The following is a 19,846-nucleotide window of genomic DNA, read 5'->3' as shown; positions in this document are numbered from 1 at the left end:
TTTCCTATTTACTTATTATTGGAAACAGGAGTAATTTATTATTTCGAACACAAGTGAAAAATTATTTGAGTTCTTTATTTGCAGTATGTGCGCATTTATTATTATTATTATTATTATATTAAGTTGTTCATCATTTTACGTTTGGATGTATATTTTACCGAATGCTTCTTAGCCAAGGAAAGCCCCATCCCCCTGGTTATCTATCGAAGAAAAAAATGCTTCGACGCAATCGAGTTTTCTGTATAGCGTATAATGCTGTATGCCGCTCTCAGCCGGGTCCCATGATACTTTCAGCCACAGCCCAGTGGTGGCCTGTGTTGTTGGCACCTGTAGCGGTGCCAGACGCACGATCATGGCTAAATTTATACCTTAAATTATATAAAAACTACTGAGGCTAGAGGGCTGCAGTTTGGTATGCTTGATGAATGGAGGGTGGATGATCAACTTACCAATTTGCAGCCCTCTAGCCTCAGTAGGTTTTAAGCTCTGAGGCCTAATTGTGAACCATTGCATAGTATGAATCAGGCCCTCAAAATAAGAATAAAATTGCTTCATGCAATGATGTGATAATGTATAGATAAGATCGAATCAGAACAGTTTCCAGCAAGAATGATTTTATATGCCGTTGAAACCCTTAGCAAGAAGCATTTAATAAATATTCATATTTTGTTTTTCCAGGAAGAAAGTGATGATTAAAGTTGGTGACTTGGAAATCAAGTTTCAATTGGTAATTAGATATTCCAGTTCAGGAACTGATGATTAAGGCTGATGACTTGGAAATCAAGTTTCAGTTGGTGATTAGATATTTAAGTAAGAAACTGATGATTAAGGATGATGACTTGGAAATCAAGTTTCAATTAGTAATTAGATATTTCAGTAAGAAACTGATGATTATTCTGATGACTTGGAAATCAAGTTTCAATTGGTAATTAGATATTCCAGTTCAGGAACTGATGATTAAGGATGATGACTTGGAAATCAAGTGTTAATTGGTAAATAGATATTCCAGTAAGAAACTGATGATTAAGGTTGATGACTCGGAAATCAAGTGTTAATTGGTAAATAGATATACTTTTGTCAGGAATGTAGGTAGTTGAGTCGTAAGCAAAAAATTATTATGAGAAATGGAAAGTTTTATCATTGTTATAATCATGTTTACTGCCTGTTATGATATAAAAAAAATAGTCTGTTTTTATAGATAAAAACGATTCAGTTTTTTTTATGTCTTCGTCACACTCATCCTTTGAGAGGTCAAACTGTTATCTACACTTTTATCCAACATATGAATTGAGTTTTTTGCAACAAGATTGATACTTCAAGTTTTCATTTTTCTGACGTCTTGGGAGTTCCAAAGGAAAATATTGACTTTGAGGGTACTATTCTTGCTAATTTACTCATTCAGATTTGCTCTTAAAATAAGAAAATGACAGTATCCTATTCTTTAGGTTTTATATATTCAGATAACCAACCAACTTTTATGTTCGTTTCTATTCACCATTCTAAAAATACATAATCCTCAGGATTTTCCTCTTTGTATCTAATGGCTCATGGAATGCATGAACAAAACTAAGAAAATCTTTTATATGGGATTTGGGCATTTCCGCATTCTTTGCAAAATTTGTAAAAATTTATAACATGGCAGTATTATGTTCTTGGGTGAGGAGTTTGCTAAACGTTACTATTCCTGTCTAATTATGCGAAAATTAACGTACGAAGTGGGTTAGAAAAACATAATTGCTGATTATATACGTAGAGCTGGCTTTGTTTAATTTATCAGCTATGACATTATTGAACAGCTACAGGAACAGCGTCTGTAGAAATTGGTTACTTATCTTAGTTTCACACTTTGAGAAGCTAGCTTGCCATATACGACTTGAGTCCTCGACACCTATAAATCGGCCCCCAAAATATTTTTCATAGTAGTGCATTGATATTCCTTCTTTATCTCACTTCGCTAAAATTCTGACTTGCTGAAAGTTGACTGAAAAAAATGTAGTTTAGTAAGGGAGTCTTTGTGATCAAGGTCGCTCGGTTTTAGGAAAATTATCAAACACCAAAAAAGGCAAAGGCAGAATGTCGAGTCAAAAATGTCAAGTGCTGTTCATCGTACCTGTGAACGCAGGTAGTAGGTTCGTCTCGGTTGGTTGGTCGGAGTCCTGGCGGCCACACCAGTTGTCTTACTAAGTGGGGGGGAAAACTTGCTGCACTCATGGAAAGGGCATTTTCCTGGAATGAGGCCGTCCTCATCGAAACCAACCACCACTAGAAAATCTCATTTCTTCTATGTATCCATCGTTGTTCATTTGGGCCGTCAGGCAGGTCCTTCTTCAATTTGCCAATTAAAGTTTATCCTTGTCTTGGAGTAATCGTTCTATTTTTTTTATTGCGTTCATTTATCTCCATTTTTATTATCGTTCTTGTCACACATGTACATCTTACCCCGTGAATGTTTTGCTCAGCCAGATTAATTGCACACAACAACAACAACAACAATAATAATAATAATAATAATAAAATAATAATAATAATAATGATACAAACATTTAATCACACGAGTACCTAAAATGGTGGATAAATCCAAACTAATGTAAGTGTAAATATATATATATATTTATATATATATATATATATATATATATATATATATATATATATATAACATACATATATATATTACATATATATTATATAATTATATATATATATATATATCTATATATATATATATATATCTACAACAAGAGTTTTCGAGTACTTGCTAGGTTCTCCTCGATAAGGAGAACCGAGCAGTTTCTCAAAAGCTCCGGTTGTTAGATACATGAATATTTACACTTACTTCAGTGTGGATTTTTTTTTACCAATAATAATAATAATGTCTTCATAGCTTCGTACCGCGTTCACTTGACACCTGACTCCCAAAGGTCAAAGTTTCGGTTTCCCCCCAAAATCTGGTTGATAACATTATCAAGCGAACACTCTCCACAACTTCTTTAATTACTGCCCCATGCTTGGACAATACCCAAAATGACAGATTAGGACGCTCGATAACATTTCCTATCTTGTCTCAGCTGTACGTGATTTTACATACGCAATCAGGAAAGCTTTGTTGTCACCTCGGATTAATTGGAACTCTCTCTCTCTCTCGTCTCGTCTCTCTCATTCTCCTCTCTCTCTCTCTCTCTCTCTCTCTCTCTCAACATCATTCTGTTGAATTCCTTTCAGCCTCTGCTGACTTACAAGGGGAATTTTTTCACCTGGTTTATATATATATATATATATATTATTATTAATATATATATTATATAGATATATATATATAGATAAAAATTGGTAGGTTTATAATATATACACATACATATATGCATACATGCATATCGATACCTTGAACACGGGTGTTCCCTAAGACCAAAATGTATCGTAAGTCACTACCGCATTCATGCTTTTTATGGCTGAATTAAGGATAGTATAGATATATTATATATACGTATATATATATATATATATATATATATATATATATATATATATATATCGATTTTGAATCTCGTTACAAGCACCCTATCTAGATCTTATTATTATTATTATTTTATTATTATTATTATTATTATTATTATTTATGTAATCTCGCCGTTGCATCGTACCTACAATCAAGTGTGTTATATTGCTCTGCATTTCATGATTTATTGACGTCATCTAGCTTGTCTTAACAACTGTATTAAACCGTTTGAAGTCAAGCATTTGCTGAAGAGAAAGTTGGGAAGCGAAGGTTAAACGAAATGTTTTGCCTCCGGCTTGGGTAATAAAAGCATAAAATCGAAAAACAAATATATCTAACTAAATCCCCATACGAATAGGTACAGCTTCGGGACCATCTTTTAGTGTCTGTTGATATCTTGAAAATGTATTTGTTCTCCAATTCCCCCCCGCCCCCTCTGCTTTGTAACAAACCACACGTGTTCATCACGAATGTTCTTTTCTCTTCCCGGTAACCTGGCAAATGTCATTGGTCGCTGTACACATGCTCTATATAGTGCGTTACAAGTGTCTGAATTGTGCCGCTGCTTTTTTCTGGGAGGAACTGGTTTGCTGCTCTTCTTTTTATTATCCCACCGAAAATCATTGTTGCCTTTTTGTAGCATTTGTATCCCTCGTACGGTGGATGGCGAAGCTTTTGTTGTGTTTACGGCTACGAAAGGAAGTTCGGATTTAACCGCTTATAATATCCCTTAACCTGTCGTCTGTGATTGCACGGAGGTAAATAGTCTGCTTGCCTTTTTATTGTGACTTTAGCGGTTTGGTATTTTTATTCCCTGATAAAAAGTTCTTATGGGAAGCCGGAGACAGAAAACACAACGAGTCACGGTCGTGTTTGTATTCCATTTTGAATTCATCGGACATGGGGAGATGTCGGTTTAGGTTATTTGTCATATTTAGACATTTTTGTTGTTGCAAATTCTTGGGAATGTTTGAGTAAGACCTCCATCGCCGTGAAGTAGGTAAAAGGTGCTCTGTAACCTTACAAACAAGTTAACTTTTATCCCGTTGTGAAATTCAGTCAAAGCAGAGAGAGAGAGAGAGAGAGAGAGAGAGAGATACTCTATTCAATAAGGTTAAGGAGACATCGTTATGAAAAGTTGGGAGTCTGGGAGGTCTAAATACTTCACAGATGTGTCTATATGTATTACAGTTCTGCTATCAGGTGAATGCTCCCGATTTTGCTTTAATGTTTTGGTGTCTTGCTTCTCAGGTACAGTTATTATCGATGCCTTACATGTAAAGTTATACGTATAATTTGCTCGATCCCAAATGTCAGTTTCCCTCCATTTTTACATAATTGGGACAGTCAGTTGGCGGGGATTTATTTTGTATTTCATTATCAGATAGTGATAGACTTCTGAGTCTATTTTTGTGGGTAATATGTCGTAATATGTCACCGCATTGAAATATTTCATTAATCTTATTTTGCTATAATGAGTCTCCGGCTTTGTGTGACTTTAATAGTTTCTACCAATTCTCCTTAAAATATATTGTGAGTCTTGCAAGGTTCAACATGGCATGGAAACGCGTCTCCTCAGGCTTTTCAATATTTCAAAGATTTTATAAACATGACTTAGGTGGTCGTGAAGATTTGGTTGCCCTATTACATCTGACAAGGAAATTATGTATTTGTTGCTTGTCTGTCTGTGTGTTTGTCAGGAAGATTACGCAAAAAAGTTACGTGTGGATTTTTTTAGGAAGATTTCACCAAAGTTGGGTCTTGTAACTGGCACCAGATCAGATTGTGGGCGAGATGGGAAGGTAATTTTTTACCTTGGCGGAGATTTCTGGTCCCCGAATGTTCATGTATGTGACATGTATCCATTTTTATATTTTGGAACTTGTTTGGTTTAAATTTTTTTTGCAAAACTTTCTTGCTGTCTTGCATATACCTTTATTTCTTTGAGTTTGTTTGTCTGTCTGTTTATATGCCATTGCCAAACGATTGAATTCGACGATTATTGCCATGGACTGTATTCTCGCTTTTGTTACTCCTTATACATAGACCAGACTTCTCTCTTGTTCCGCATTTTCAACTATATATAGTTTCAAGATAAAGGAAGAAATATTGAAAGCTTGCAAGCAAAGGAAAATAGTGATCCTAGCTCAGTAACAACAAGTTATTTTAATGCCTAAGAATTTCTGACCAAAATGTGACAATGAGGTGAGTGGGTATCGAAAGTTACCAGTGCCATGATTCCGTGTCACTCTGTAGTGCTATTTTTAAGGGTCATGACCTTGACCTCCAGTTATTTGTTATGCTATAGTCATCCGTATGTTATTTTTTTCTAATTCTGTTATTCTGTGTTCACGTAATAATAATAATAATCATAATAATTCAAACAAAACTTATAATCACATGAGTCATTAAAATGGGAAAGTAAATCCATAGAGATATGTCTGTTTGGTTTTGTTATTTAGAATATTTGAATAACAATTCCAAACAGACATAACTGTGGATTTATTTTCCCCATAATAATATTGATAATAATAGTTTAGATAATGATTATGATAATAGAGCACTCCATTAAATTTAAGTGTGACCGTTTCAGTGTAGATCCTGTATGAAGCAAAAATGTATCTCATACGAGAAGTAATTCAGTGACATCTGTGTTTTTGTTTTCACATACACTATTTCTTGGAATGAAATGAATGAATTTGTGGATTATGAAATCTCACTGTCTATATCTTTACTAATATTTCTTTGTTTTTCGTATGTTTTATTAATTGTCTTATTTTCTCTTCACTCTTTTTATACTTTCAGAAAATATGTATTCAGTTGGCATTGATGCTCCTTGTACCAGCCTCTTTTACGCTATTCATTACCATAGTTTTATATTCGTTTACAGGACCAAACTCAGTCATGTTGCGATGTTTCATTTGCCCCTTTGCCACGAAGCAGTCTCTACGGAGAAATGCCGCGATCTTCTTCGTGTTGTGTCTTATCTACCTGTATTCGAGGTAAGGCCCTGCTTGAATTACTGTTCCAGTTAATTGGCGTTTTGACTGTTCCTTATTTCTATTTTTGGTCACGGGATGTGCCCCTCCGGGCCTGACTCTCTCTCTCTCTCTCGCAGGTAACATTGTAACCGATTAGCCAGGTGTTCTCTCGTTGCCAGTGATCTACGTAGTAGGTGTATAACTGTTTCTAACCGATCAGTTTATTCCATAATGGATATTATGGAATAAACACACACACACACACACCATTTAACCTTCATATCCTTTCTGAAGGCATTATATCCGTCGCTTCCTATCCATGGTCGTGTTACATCCACAACTTCTATCTCATGCCCATAATACCCTGCCCGATTTCTTTAAATTTTTCTCTCTGTTTATTTTAGATTGCTTCATATTGCCATTCTCGCCCATCTATTTTTTTTTCGCACCTTCCACTTACTCTGGATCATCTCTCCTCTTCTTTCCTTCGTCTCTTATTCCTTCGGTATGCATTCTTTTTCCTCTTCTGTTATTTGTCGTTTCTCCTGTTTTCTCTCTTTCTCCTCTTTTCTTCTACGTCCACTTCCCTCAGTTTGCTTCCTCTTTCTCTTTCTCGTGCTCCCTCTTCCTGCCCCACTTTCTTTTCTCTCTCTCTCTCTCAACCATTCCAATTTTTCCACATCTTGCTATCTCCCCTTCTCCCTCCTCTATCCCATTTTACCTCTTCCCCCTCCCTCATTCCCAACCCCCTCCTCCTCATCCTACTCCTCCTCGCATACTTTCGATCAGTTCTATATACGTCTCTCTCTCTCTCTCTCTCTCTCTCTCTCTCTCTCTCTCTCTTCTTTTTCCTACCCCATCTTTCTCCTCCTCCTCTTCCCCTCCCCTGCCACTCCCGCCTCTTCCTTGTTTGTTTTTAGATCAGTTCCTCTACGTAAGTTTATCTTCTTTTCCATTTCCTTCTTTTCAGACAATCATGGCTTACAGACGAAGCCATCGAGAGCCAACTGGCTGCTCTGAAGAACATCTCCCTGGCGAGGAATCTCGCCCCGGGTTTAGGCGCCCCCGGGAAAAATAAGTCAGTCATTGCTCAAAAGAAGGCTGCGAACGCATCGTCAAAAGGGGTTCTTCCGTCTCCCGATAAAAAGGTATATTAGTGTGTTCCTCCTTTAATCCTTCCTGCTGGAGCTGACGGTAAATATTCGCAGACGATATCGTTGGCGTATCTAGTGATATGTGGCAGCTCTTGTGGCTCACAGCCATCCAGAGGTTGCAGTTCAAAAGCATCGGCCAATCAGGAGCGAGATTCAAAGTTCCGGTGATAACGGCTGTGGATATTAACCGTCAGCTCAAAAAAAAAAAAAAAAAAAAAAACTCTAGTACTAGTAGAAGTTGTAGTGGCCGTAGTAGTAGTAGTAGTAGTAGTAGTATTGGTAGTAGTAGTAGTAGAAATATTATTATTATTGATAGTAGGAGTAGAGCATTATTATTATTAAGTAGTAGTAGTTCATTATTATTAATAATAGAAGTATCAGTAGTAGTGAGAATCCTCATCACATTATTTGAGCTACAAGTCTTGACCATATTGAGCCAGTAATGCAACAAATGTTATACATTAATATATATATTATATTATATATATATAATATATATAGATATATATATATATATGTATATTATATATATATATATATATATATTATATATATATATATATATATATCTATATCTATATCCATATATATATCTATATATATCTATATATATATATATATATATATATATATATAGATATATATAGATATATATATATATATATATATATATATATATATATATATATATATACTCTGTTTATTATTATTTCATGACAAGGCCTTATTTAAACATGATGGTATATAGTGGAGATATTTATTCAGGAAAAGTTAACAAGCTTCCAGGACGAACTGTCCTCATCGTAAGGTAGCGTAAGAATGACCAGACACGTGGTGGTACACCTGGCATTTATATTGGGTGACGGGGAGGGAATGAAAGCCCCTGCTGTTCCAATTTCTGTGGTGGCCTTTTTTAAATCCTTTGACTCTCATCCTTCGCCTTAATTCCCTTCCTTATACGCATTGTAAATGCAACTGGACCAAGTGGCAGTTAATTCTACGGCTACCAGACGATGAGGTCAGTTAGTTAGTCCTGGAAAGCTTGTAACTTCTCCTGAATAGATTATTCCGCTAGATACCGTCCAGTTTAATTAGCTAATTGTATTTGCGCACAGAACAAGTGTGTGTGTAAGTGATAAAGTTGAGATATATATAATTATATATATATATATATATATATATATATATATATATATCTATTATATATATATATATATATATATATCTATTATATATATATATATATATATATATATAGATATATATAGATATATATATATATAGATATATATATATATATATATATAGTATGTTCATGTATAGGCATATAGATAGGCTATAGGTAAATAAACACAGGAATCTCAATTATGGTTTGAGACAGAAGACTCGTGCAAATGGAAGCAATGGATGGCGGGTCCAATGTTATTATGGAAGTAAAGTGTCAAATGGACTGCTAATGAAGGAATAAGGTAAAAACTATTGAGAAAAATTGCTTACAAAGTAAATATGAGAGTAAGCTGAAGGGGACATAACCTTTTGATATATATATATATATATATATATATATATATATATATATATATATATATATATATATATATATGCTTAAAAAATCACTGTAGATGCATGTGACTTCATAAATAAGCGAATACCACAGGAAAATAATAGTCAGAAATCCAAGCGCTTTCGTCTTTACTCAGACATCGTCAAGGAGTTAATGAAGTACAATTGGAGATAAAAGTCTCAGGTACAAAACAAGATCAAGAATACCAGATGGTTAATTGTCAAAAGGGTAAAAATTAAAAGAGATAATCCAGGATTATCGGATATCACACGGTCACAAACCTAACCGAAACTACAAAGTATCTTTACAGTCCAAAACATGTAAAAACTGAATATATTAATTGTGTTGCTTATATTTATCTACAACTTTTTTTTTTTCCAAACTTGATGCTTTGTAGTTTCGGTTAGGTTTGTGACCGTGTGATATCCGATAATCCTGGATTATCTCTTTTAATTTTTACCCTTTTGACAATTAACGATCTGGTATTCTTGATCTTGTTTCGTACCTGAGACCTTTATCTCCAATTGTACTTCATTAACTCCTTGACGATGTCTGAGTAAAGACGAAAGCGCTTGGATTTCTGACTATTATTTTCCTGTGGTATTCGCTTATATATACATATATATATTTGATGGATGCAGCTGTTAGCCTGCGCCCTTCTCCCTAATCAGTTGTAAGACCCACATTACTCAGTTGACTACCAGGTACATTATTTGTCTGAATCAGCAGATTCGCGCAAAGATTTTCATCCTGTCTAGTTAAGGATTTCTAGATCTCCATCTCCTTCCCCTCCCCCCCCCCAACCCCGGTAGGGGTGTAGTGCCATTAGGACACCTCATATGGTGCTCTGTAAGCATTACTTAAATGTTTTTGCAGCGTCCCATCGGCCCTAGCTGCAGCTTCTCCCATGTCTTTTACTGTATCTCCATTCCTATTCTCTTTCTTTCATCTGACTTTCCACCCTCTCTAAAACTTGTTTAGTGCAAATGTTACACCTTTAAAACCTTCTTACTATCAATTTCCCTGAATGATCTCTTAGGTCTCCAAGCCCTTGGCCTAGATTGTATATTCTATTGTAGTGCATCTACGAGGTTTTCCTCCTGTTACGCCTTTCAGACCTTCTTGTCGTCCCTTTCCTTTTCAGCACTGAATGATCTCGTGGGTCCCAGCGCTCCTCCTTCCTCTTAAAACCTCAGAACTATAGGCGACTTTCAGTTTATATCACCCTCAAGAGCCTTTTCCCTTGAATACTTCGTTGTTGAATCTTATCTCACTACTCTTCTCTGAAGATGTCTGACAATAAACACTGACAGCTTGAGTGAATTGGGATGGTTGAAAGAAACAAAACGTTTACCATTTTCGACTAGTCTTTTTTTTCCTCAGAATCACTGCCCACTTTGATTCTCTTTTCAGCAAATCTCTCTCTCTCTCTCTCTCTCTCTCTCTCTCTCTCTCTCTCTCTCTCTCTCTCTCTCCTACCCCAACCCCCGTCTCAGAAATATTCCCTTCTTTCGTTCTCTTTTCAGTAATTCCTGTGGAAAGTGTCTTTTAATCTTTTTTATGCTCAGAATTAACACCTCCCTCTTTTATTCCCTTTTCAGGTGTGTTTATTCTTACATTGTTCAGAGGTTTTCCCTCCTATTTTCCACTGTATCTATAGAACCGTCAATTTTCCTAACCTTGACATTTATATTTTCAGCTCCCTCTTCCCAACTCGTCAGCACAGGATAGTGGGAAGGCCAAAGCCAAAGGAGAAAGCGCAGTGCCAACACCTACTCAAAGTCCTAAAAAATTAGACACTCAGAAAAAGGCAGCATAAATTGATGGTTGTCAAGGGAATCTCAAACGGCAAAGGGCAAGAAGAAGAAGAAGACAATAATATAAAAAGTGCGGATGGATGAAATATAAAAAATTAGGGTCTTGACTTAATAACTATTGAAAGGAATCGCAAATTAGTAGGTTCCATTGACTCACTGTGGAGCAGCAGATTAAGAGATGATAGAACAGTTAGTTGTCTGTTATGGAAGGCAAAAGTACTAAATCATGTAACCTTCTAGTTTCTTCTTGAGGTTACCTCCCTTCCCCACCATTACCCTTCAGTTGTTCTACCTTGTAGGAGTTATGAAAATAGTTGAATCCAAGCTTTTGTTACTGGAGGAGTACTTATCACCCTGACACTTTCCTCAATCAGCAGGAGGTGAATGACTCGTCAGAAACAGGGCCAAGAGAGTAGGTTCTTTTGTCATTCTCGTGAATTGTTTGGATTGCACTTATGGGCGCTCGCTGCATATTTTCCAAGTGGGACCAAATCTTAATACATACTACATGGATAGTTTTCGGTATCAAGCAGACAAACACTTTTGACCCTTTCAACTAGCAGGCTAGTTCCAAAAACAGTATCAGCGCCTGTATTTCTTTAATGAGTAAAGCAATTTATATATGTATATATAAAATTTTTTGCATGATTTCTCGGGGCGGGGTGCAAGTTCCCCCTTGTCCCTTACGTGCGGGCGCCCATGATTGCCTTGTCTGTCCTCACCCTTGCAAGGCCTATTGTCTTCTTCTTCCTAGCTTAAACCTATTTTTACATGGGGTCGCCATTGCGAATGAGTCGTCTCCATCGATTTTTGTCCTGTTCCTCGTTCTCATTTATACCTTTCAATACCATATCTTCCCCCTACACAATCACCCCATCTCTTTCCTTTCTTGGTCTTCCCTTCTTCCTTCTTCCTTCTACCCGGCACTTCCATTTCCATCGTATGTCTTCCAACATGACGTTCCTCCCTTCTTAAACAGGTGTCCATACCAATCGGAGGCCTATTGTAACCATTGATAATGGTGCTTTTTTATGTTCATCAGAGGATATTAAGTGAAATGAAAAGATTAAACTACTGGTTGCTACTTACAAGAGGAGTGAAATGGCAAAGGCATAGGGCACCTCACCCTTAAGATATTTTGCACAGTAGGCCTAAAAGCTACTGCACTGTGAGTTTTGCAAAGAACTAAACCTGCATTCAGGAAGTATCAAGTTTTTCTTGGTAAATTATGATTTTGGCTTTGTTTTTGGCAATGCATTCCCTCCATCATAGGCAATCATATGACTAAGCCACCCCTGGGTCACTGTAAAATTGTCAAGGCTCTTTTGCAAAGAGATTCAATATAATAATTATATATATATATATATAATATATCTATTTAAAAAAAATATAATTATATATTATATATAATATATATATCTTATTATTATATATATATATATATATATTTAATATATATTCTAATATATATCTTAAATCCGTTTCACCCGGGAGGGCCGAGTCCTAAATACCATCTCTGTTTTATTTTTTTCATCCGCCTTATCCCAAGTAAGCTATATTACCATTTTTAATTTAAGCCTACATGTCAGAGTCCCACTCTGTACCTCAAGACACCCAAAGATGGTAAACCGTAAGAATAAAAAGTGTATATGGTCAAACTCAACCTTGGAAAATCAAAGATGTACTTCTGGAGCTCAGGGGACCCACCCCTCCTCACCCACCCACCCACCGTCTGTTTGTTTGTATGGTGCTTTTACGTTGCATGGAACCAGTGCTTATTCAGCAACGGGACCAACGGCTTTACGTGACTTCCGAACCACGTCGAGAGTGAACTTCTATCACCAGAAATACGCATCTCTCATTCCTCAATGGAATGGCCGAGAATCGAACCCGGGAACACCGAGGTGGGAAGCTAATACCATACCAACCACGCCGCTGAGGCGCTTCCCACCGTCTGTAAGAGACGCAACTAGGAAAATAGACTACGTTTTTCTTATGGGTGAGGACATTATCATTTCCTTGATTTGGAGAGGTGAATGGAAATATGGGTTACTGTGGAACATTAGAAGCATATCTGAAGACATCGTGGACCACTGCCAAATCCTGTGGCTACGTTACCTTTGAGACACACTTGGATATTGATTGCAAGAAGTGGCCATGGAATCCCTTCAGGCATCGTGACGGCCAATGACCTCCTTACCTGTTTGTATGAAAAGAGGCTGATTGAAGTATTTACCAATATTAACGGTCTCTGAGAATCCCCACAGCTCTTCCAGTAACAGTATCTGCAAGATAGAAGAAATTTTCACAAAATAAAGCTGGTAAACACTTACTTGAAGACTACAAAGGTGCAAGAATGTCATGGTACGCTGGCTGCCATTAGTGTGATTCATGAAGGGTATACTACGTAATTAATGTTGTGATGCAGTCATTGATGAATTTGTTGCATTGAAAGTCGAGGCGAATAGGATTAGTGTGTATAACAGAATTGATAGACTTTGTTGAGTTTTAGATATTTAGTGTTGCCATGATGCTTTCATCGTTTCCTTATTGTTGTTGATTATATCTTGTAAAATAAACCTACAATTTCATTGTCTGTGTTCTTTAAACTGATGCACCTTGAACATTAATGCCCTTGCCCTAATTTTTTTTTATAGAAAAAAGATCCTTAAACAGGCATTAGCTGTGTAAAATATTTGCTAGTGATAGCTTGTAGTAGTAGAAAAAATTGCATGCATTTTATAAGAACGTACTGTGCACAGTAGACCTTCAAGTAAATGTGGAACCTTCATTGTATGGTGTAGCTTCTATGCATTACACTAACTTTTTAGACAGGTTAACCTAGTGTTAGTGTGTTTGGTTTTGTCAAGTGGATTTGCAGTAAATAGTGGGCGTCCCACAAGGGATGGTTATTTCACCCTTGCTCTTTACTTATCTCAGATTTTGAAATAAAGAAAAAAAACTTGGTCGTTTAATCAGCAAAACAGCATAAGATTTACAAATCTTGCTTTATAAAAATCCATCAAATATCTAGAGAGGTTACTCAGTAGATTTAGGAAATCAGAAATAAATAGAACAGAGTATTCAAAGATCAATGAAAAGATATTAGATGGAGAAAGGATTAATGAGGTTGAAATTGTTAATTATTTATGAATGTTGGGCAAAATCCTGTCCATGCATTACAATCAATTATGCCAGTCTTGTGTTGGCACGGGCTCTTACTCGTAAGTATATTTGTTGGTGGCTTTTAAATGTTAAATTTTCATATAATACATGTTCGTATATTATGAAAAAGAAAGTTCACATAAGACATATGCAAATAAACAAATATGGGTACACATATGTACTTGCATTTAAATAAATGTGTGTGCGTAAGCATTCATGCGCGAAAATACATACAGATATAGCCAGTATACATAAACATACATGTGGCTAAGCGTGCGTCCAAGAATTCATAGATAAATAAATATTACTTTTTTGGGCTTTCCTCATTGGGCCTCTGTGTAAAATATAGCACTCAGGGGAAAAGTATCATGTATATATCTCAGTAAAGCGCTTTGAAAATGTCTGTATCTTGAAATCGGTGGAAAAATCATTGACCTATTTACGTACGTCTCTGCTACGATTCAAAGAAAACTAGAGCACTGAATTATCTAAAGAAAACAACAGCGTTTGGTAAACTAAATTAAAATGCTCTTCCTTAAGTTTAGTTATTTTTCTTGTAGTACATTCTCCAACGCAAGTACTTTTTCAATACGTTAGTGATGAAATTACATTATCCAAGTTTTTTTTTATAAGTTTACTGCCTACTTTAAGAGCATTTGCAAAGAGATATTAAGGCAAAATTAAAACCTTGTAGTTGTCCTTGTAGCTCTACATTTTAAATTTCACTATAAAAGAAAAACACGCATTTTAGTTTATTTTTCTCGTAGTATTTTTATTTATTCCGCCATTATAACTTACATTTGCTTATGTCTAATCAATGCAATTTTTTTTATAAAATTATTTTCGTAACATAGGTCCGATGCAGTAATGCCACAATTCCTTGTGCATTGTTGCTATAAATCTAAGCATTTTTAGTCATATGGAAATCTGGCATCAGTGTCTACCCATGCAGGTGCCTTCCTGGAAAAATAGGTTTCAGAATACTCATTTCATAAAACTACAATATTTCACTTTTTAAGTCGTGGAAACACAGAGGGAGATAGAGATTTTCGTAATTTGATCATTTACATGACTACCAAAATGACTCGTTGATAATCGTTATGAGAGCTGATTAGCGTAGTAATCCAATTAGCACCCACCATAAATGGCTAATTATTGTGACAATTAATTATGACTGGTGTGAATGGATAAATTATTTGATAATTTGTGTAGCCAGTAAATTTTATGACAGCTGATATAGCCTCGAAATTATTTGATAATTGACGTGACCACCAAATCATTAGATAATTCACGCAGCAGCCAAGATTATTTTATTATGTTGTGTCAGCGATGATAATAATTATATCATTCACGTGGAGGCCAGTTTATTTTGTGTGATGAATGTCAGAGTGATTATGTCGCATATATAACTCTCATAATAATTCGTGCCTTCAAATAAATGTGCCAGCGATGATAATTACATTATCCAAACGAAAGCAAATTCTTTAAGATTTATAAATGTGAAAGAAAGTTAAGTGCTCAAAGAAAAACTTACGGTGAAGTAATATATATATATATATATATATATATATATATATATATATATATATATATATATATACATACATACACACAAGCAATAAATTCTTCCTCCTTTACTTACTTGTGTTACGGCGCCGGAAATCCCAGACAGTCGCATGATAATAATCTATAATAGTCTGCTTTCGCGCGCGCGGGAACTGAAATCGATGCTTCCCGCGTACCGTAACATTTTTACGCCGTTGATACAATTGGCTTACTACGCGATGGTGCGCATGCGCATTTGCGTCTTTCCAGGAAGATCCATATGAACTACCACCTTCGCCAAGGAGGTATATTTATTTTTTATTTTATCTATTTATTTATTTATTTATTTCTTATCAGAACTACGTGAAATATTATGCGAGAATTTTTATTTATTTCAAAGCAGATTATCAAAAGAAATTAACGCTTAAGTGAGGATTATAAAGATGGAAAATGAAGAAGATATAATATGAAGGGAGAAGAAGAATAAGAAGGAAAAGATAATAAAAAACAAAAATCTTAACTCTCTTATTCTGTAGATAATTATTAATATATTTACTAAATGAAATCCTTGCAGAATGAAATCCTATGCAGAATTACACCCAAACATGAAAAGATATAGGGAAACACGTGACTGATAGAGCGAATTACACACAAATAGATGGAAAGATATAGGGAAACACGTGATTGATAGAGCGAATTACACCCAAACAAATGGAAGGATATAGAGAAACGCGTGATTGATAGAGCGAATTACACCCAGATAGATGGAAAGATAGCGAGATACAGACGTGATTGAGAGAGAGAGAGAGAGAGAGAGAGAGAGAACAAGGGATTTGTCCGCTCAGCAATAAATCAAAGGAAGGCATCATCGTCTCGAGAGAAAATCAAGATGTTTTATTTTTGTCCTCCTAGAACAGTATTACTCAGCTGAAACAACGTATGCCATTGTCCCGGTTTCCTAAGAAGAAGAAGAAGGAGAGAGAGAGAGAGAGAGAGAGAGAGAGAGAGAGAGAGAGAGAGAGAGAGAGAGAGATTAGCATTGATCTCGGTAGTGTCCTTAAGAGGAGATCACACAACGAACAAAGATCAGTTTAGTTTACTCTTATGTGATAACATGGTGTAGTTTCTAAGCTTCAAAGATCCTTAACTATTATCGTCTCAACTTTGTTAAATTATTATTATTATTATTATTATTATTATTATTATTATTATTATTATTATTATTATTATTATTATTATTATTATTATTATTATATTATTATTATTCAGAAGATGAACCCTATTCGTTGACCATTGACCATCGCCTTGAAATTCAGGCTTCGAAATTAATTGACAGATAAATAAAAATAAGCAATTAATCATTGCTTGAGCTTTCGAAATTCCAATTGCACCACATCCTCAGTAGGGAGGTTGTTCCACAGTCTAACTGTAAGAGGAATAAAGGACCTATGGAACCCTCCATTTTATTTAAACGAAGGCATACGAAAGAGAGGTTCCTAACAATGTCTTCAATTTGAAGGTGGAACTTGAAACGTAAACATAAGTAGGCAACAATTACACACGCCTGAACGAATCGATTGATATGAAATTCTCTCTCTCTCTCTCTCTCTCTCTCTCTCTCTCTCTCTCTCTCTCTCTCTCTCTTCATCCCCCATCCTTTAAGCATCCTCAAAGAAACGCCGAGCATCCTCCAACAAGCCTCGAGAGTCCATCCAACAAATCTTGGCTCCAATCGGTGCCCTCGAGATCTACTCTTAATTATATTCCAGCAGGGGTATTTGGTCACGAGGGAGATGCGCAGCGCGCGCATACACGCACACATATATATATATATAACATGTATATAATATATAAAATATATGTTTGTTGGGGGACGTATCTGAATAAATGTTACATACGACCACCGTCATTAGTACTAGTTTGTTGAAAAAAATATTCCGCTGACACACAAAAGCACCTCCCATTCCCTGAGAAGGGTTACGTCATTTGAAATGTCTAGTGTTAATATAAGGTCTCAAAAGGACATCAAAAGGATTTCCCATGCAAGCAGCGATATCGTCGTACTAGCCCTTGAGCCGTTGAATGAGATCGAGAGAGTCAGTAGTTGCCAACGAACAGTGTGAATGAAAGCCACTTGATCTAAGGGTGATGAAAGTGTCCATCTTTTCCTAGACCAAGATGAGTGGTGACAAGATCAAGACAGTTTTTCAACCAACCGTGACTTTTCGCTATCTTTGTACTGTTTTTTCATCCCATAAATTAAGCATCCTGACTGTTCTGTCTTAACTGCGACTAGCCAGTGACGTCAAATGACTTGTACTGGCATAAAACCTATTTAATTTAGGGACTTGGAACTGTGCGTGAGACCAATAGGCTGTGATCAAGGTCCATGTATCTACCTTGGTTTTGATATGGGAATTGGTCGATGGTCCTAAGTCTGGGTTAGGTCTAGGTAAGGTTAGGTCAGGACTGTGTATTCTCAGATGAGACCAAAATTCACTCGTTAGCATAACCCTTGGATTCTTTCTGAAGCTTTCCATAATCGTTAAGTTTCGTAAAACAATACGAGAAACCAAAACCTCGTTAGTGTGGATTGGAAAGCACACTCACCTAAGCAAGCTATCTGGAGTTAGGCCTACTGATTTCCACTTGATTGCGGAAATTTCGGTGAACCTGAACATCAATACTCAGGCATTGTTTGGCGTTCGTATTTTCCCACTTCTCTCCTATTTTATTTGCGGAACAACGAAACATCTGATTGAAAATAATAGTTAAATCTATTTCGGGAAATCTGTTCATCACTTAGTGAATTTGAGAGTGCTGTTTGAACACGACGTCTCGGTTAGGAGTCAAGGACGGCCTAAAATACTACACCAATTCAACATAAATTGCTGGTCACGGTTACCAGAAACAAATACGGTAGGTATATTAGCCACCATGGCCACTTCATTAACAATATTCTTCTCACTACTAGTCGGATACGGTTTCTACTGAGAGCTTTGAAAACAATGGGGAGCGAGGTCCATACCCATCCAATCACCTGATTCACTGATTCGAAACTTCCAGTTGAGAGCTTATCTAAAGAAGTGGGAAGAAGTCAATAGATTAAGAGGTCACTGAAGGCTACTGAAATACTTGCAGACTATCTTAGATTTCTTCGACATTTTCAATAAAAATGCGTTAGTATATTGTTAAAGAACAATATCCATGAAGGTTTTAAAAGATAGAAAAAAAAAATAGACAGGGCTCTAAATCACTCTTAAAAGAAAATACCTGGAAACGACACAGCTGTCATAAGCTATCCATTCCCACAAAGAGCTGGATTCGTGAATAAATGGATGGACTGTAAACTAAAAATAAATTAACAAAACTGCCAGTAATTTGGGGTCGTAGGGCAAAATACCGCATTAATGTGCTAAGTGGCACCTTCAAACACCCATATACCTGCAGGATCGCGGGTCGCGGCCTCGCGTCGCGAGTCACTCGCGCGCGCGGCATCGGCGATCAGTGTGATTGGAGTAGTGGAGGAGAGAGTATCGTGCGTCTTTCGGTCCCCATTGCCCCACGTTGTCTGTACCACGCGTACCGGTTTTTACCCTCATCGATTGTACCCTGTGAAAAGTCCATCATCGTCGTCAGGTTTGTTCAATGACCTTTGTTAAAATTCAAGACTAGGGTAGCTTTTTTTTAAATGGAGAAGGATTTGCTATGCAAACCTTTTGTAATCAATAGCATTGTTGTGGTTTGTCCCTAATTCCTTCTAGATTACGTTCAGGCCAGACTTACTTGTGTGGCCAGACAACGCTTGTTCGACGGTCTAAGTTGGTTTTGCTTGCTTTCAGGCATGCAGACTCTATATAGGTATAATTATCTGTCTGCAATTAATGTGGATAGTGCCTTGGTATCATTAATTCAAACGAATGCTTAGTTTGTAAGCGCGTAGCTTAGCGGAGTTGAACCCACACCACGAAAATAGAACATAACTTACAAATTAGATTTTGATATTGAAAAGTATACGATAATTCCTTTGCATGCTATAATCCAAAGTAACTCCATAGTAAAATTAAATCATACTCAGGAATGCTTGCATGTTATTATCTAAGGAATTCCATAGTCATATGTAG

The 19,846-nt window shown here is 36.2% G+C and overlaps 2 protein-coding genes across 5 annotated transcripts in view; both read left to right on the top strand.

Moving 5' to 3' along the window:
* Window positions 1–11,981, top strand: part of LOC135197752 (uncharacterized) — a 68,101-nt gene extending 56,120 nt beyond the window's left edge. For 3 of the 4 annotated variants that reach the window (XM_064224836.1, XM_064224833.1, XM_064224834.1), the window contains 3 exons: window positions 6,387–6,498; window positions 7,448–7,625; window positions 10,895–11,981. In XM_064224836.1, the coding sequence (XP_064080906.1) occupies window positions 6,387–6,498; window positions 7,448–7,555 (220 nt within the window). In that variant the 3' untranslated portion in view covers window positions 7,556–7,625; window positions 10,895–11,981. Of the gene's footprint in view, window positions 1–4,087; window positions 4,255–6,386; window positions 6,499–7,447; window positions 7,626–10,894 lie in introns of those variants that run through there. The other variant, XM_064224835.1, reaches the window with a different exon arrangement.
* Window positions 11,982–19,221: 7,240 nt separating this feature from the next.
* LOC135197747 (uncharacterized) overlaps window positions 19,222–19,846 on the top strand; it is a 530,867-nt gene continuing 530,242 nt past the window's right edge. The window contains exon 1 of the mRNA XM_064224821.1: window positions 19,222–19,361. The gene's annotated coding sequence lies outside the window, so the exon portion shown is untranslated. The remainder of the gene's footprint in view (window positions 19,362–19,846) is intronic.

This window comes from Macrobrachium nipponense, chromosome 21, assembly GCF_015104395.2.
Source record: "Macrobrachium nipponense isolate FS-2020 chromosome 21, ASM1510439v2, whole genome shotgun sequence".
NCBI lineage: Eukaryota > Metazoa > Arthropoda > Malacostraca > Decapoda > Palaemonidae > Macrobrachium > Macrobrachium nipponense.
This window is presented reverse-complemented; position numbering and strand designations above follow the sequence as displayed.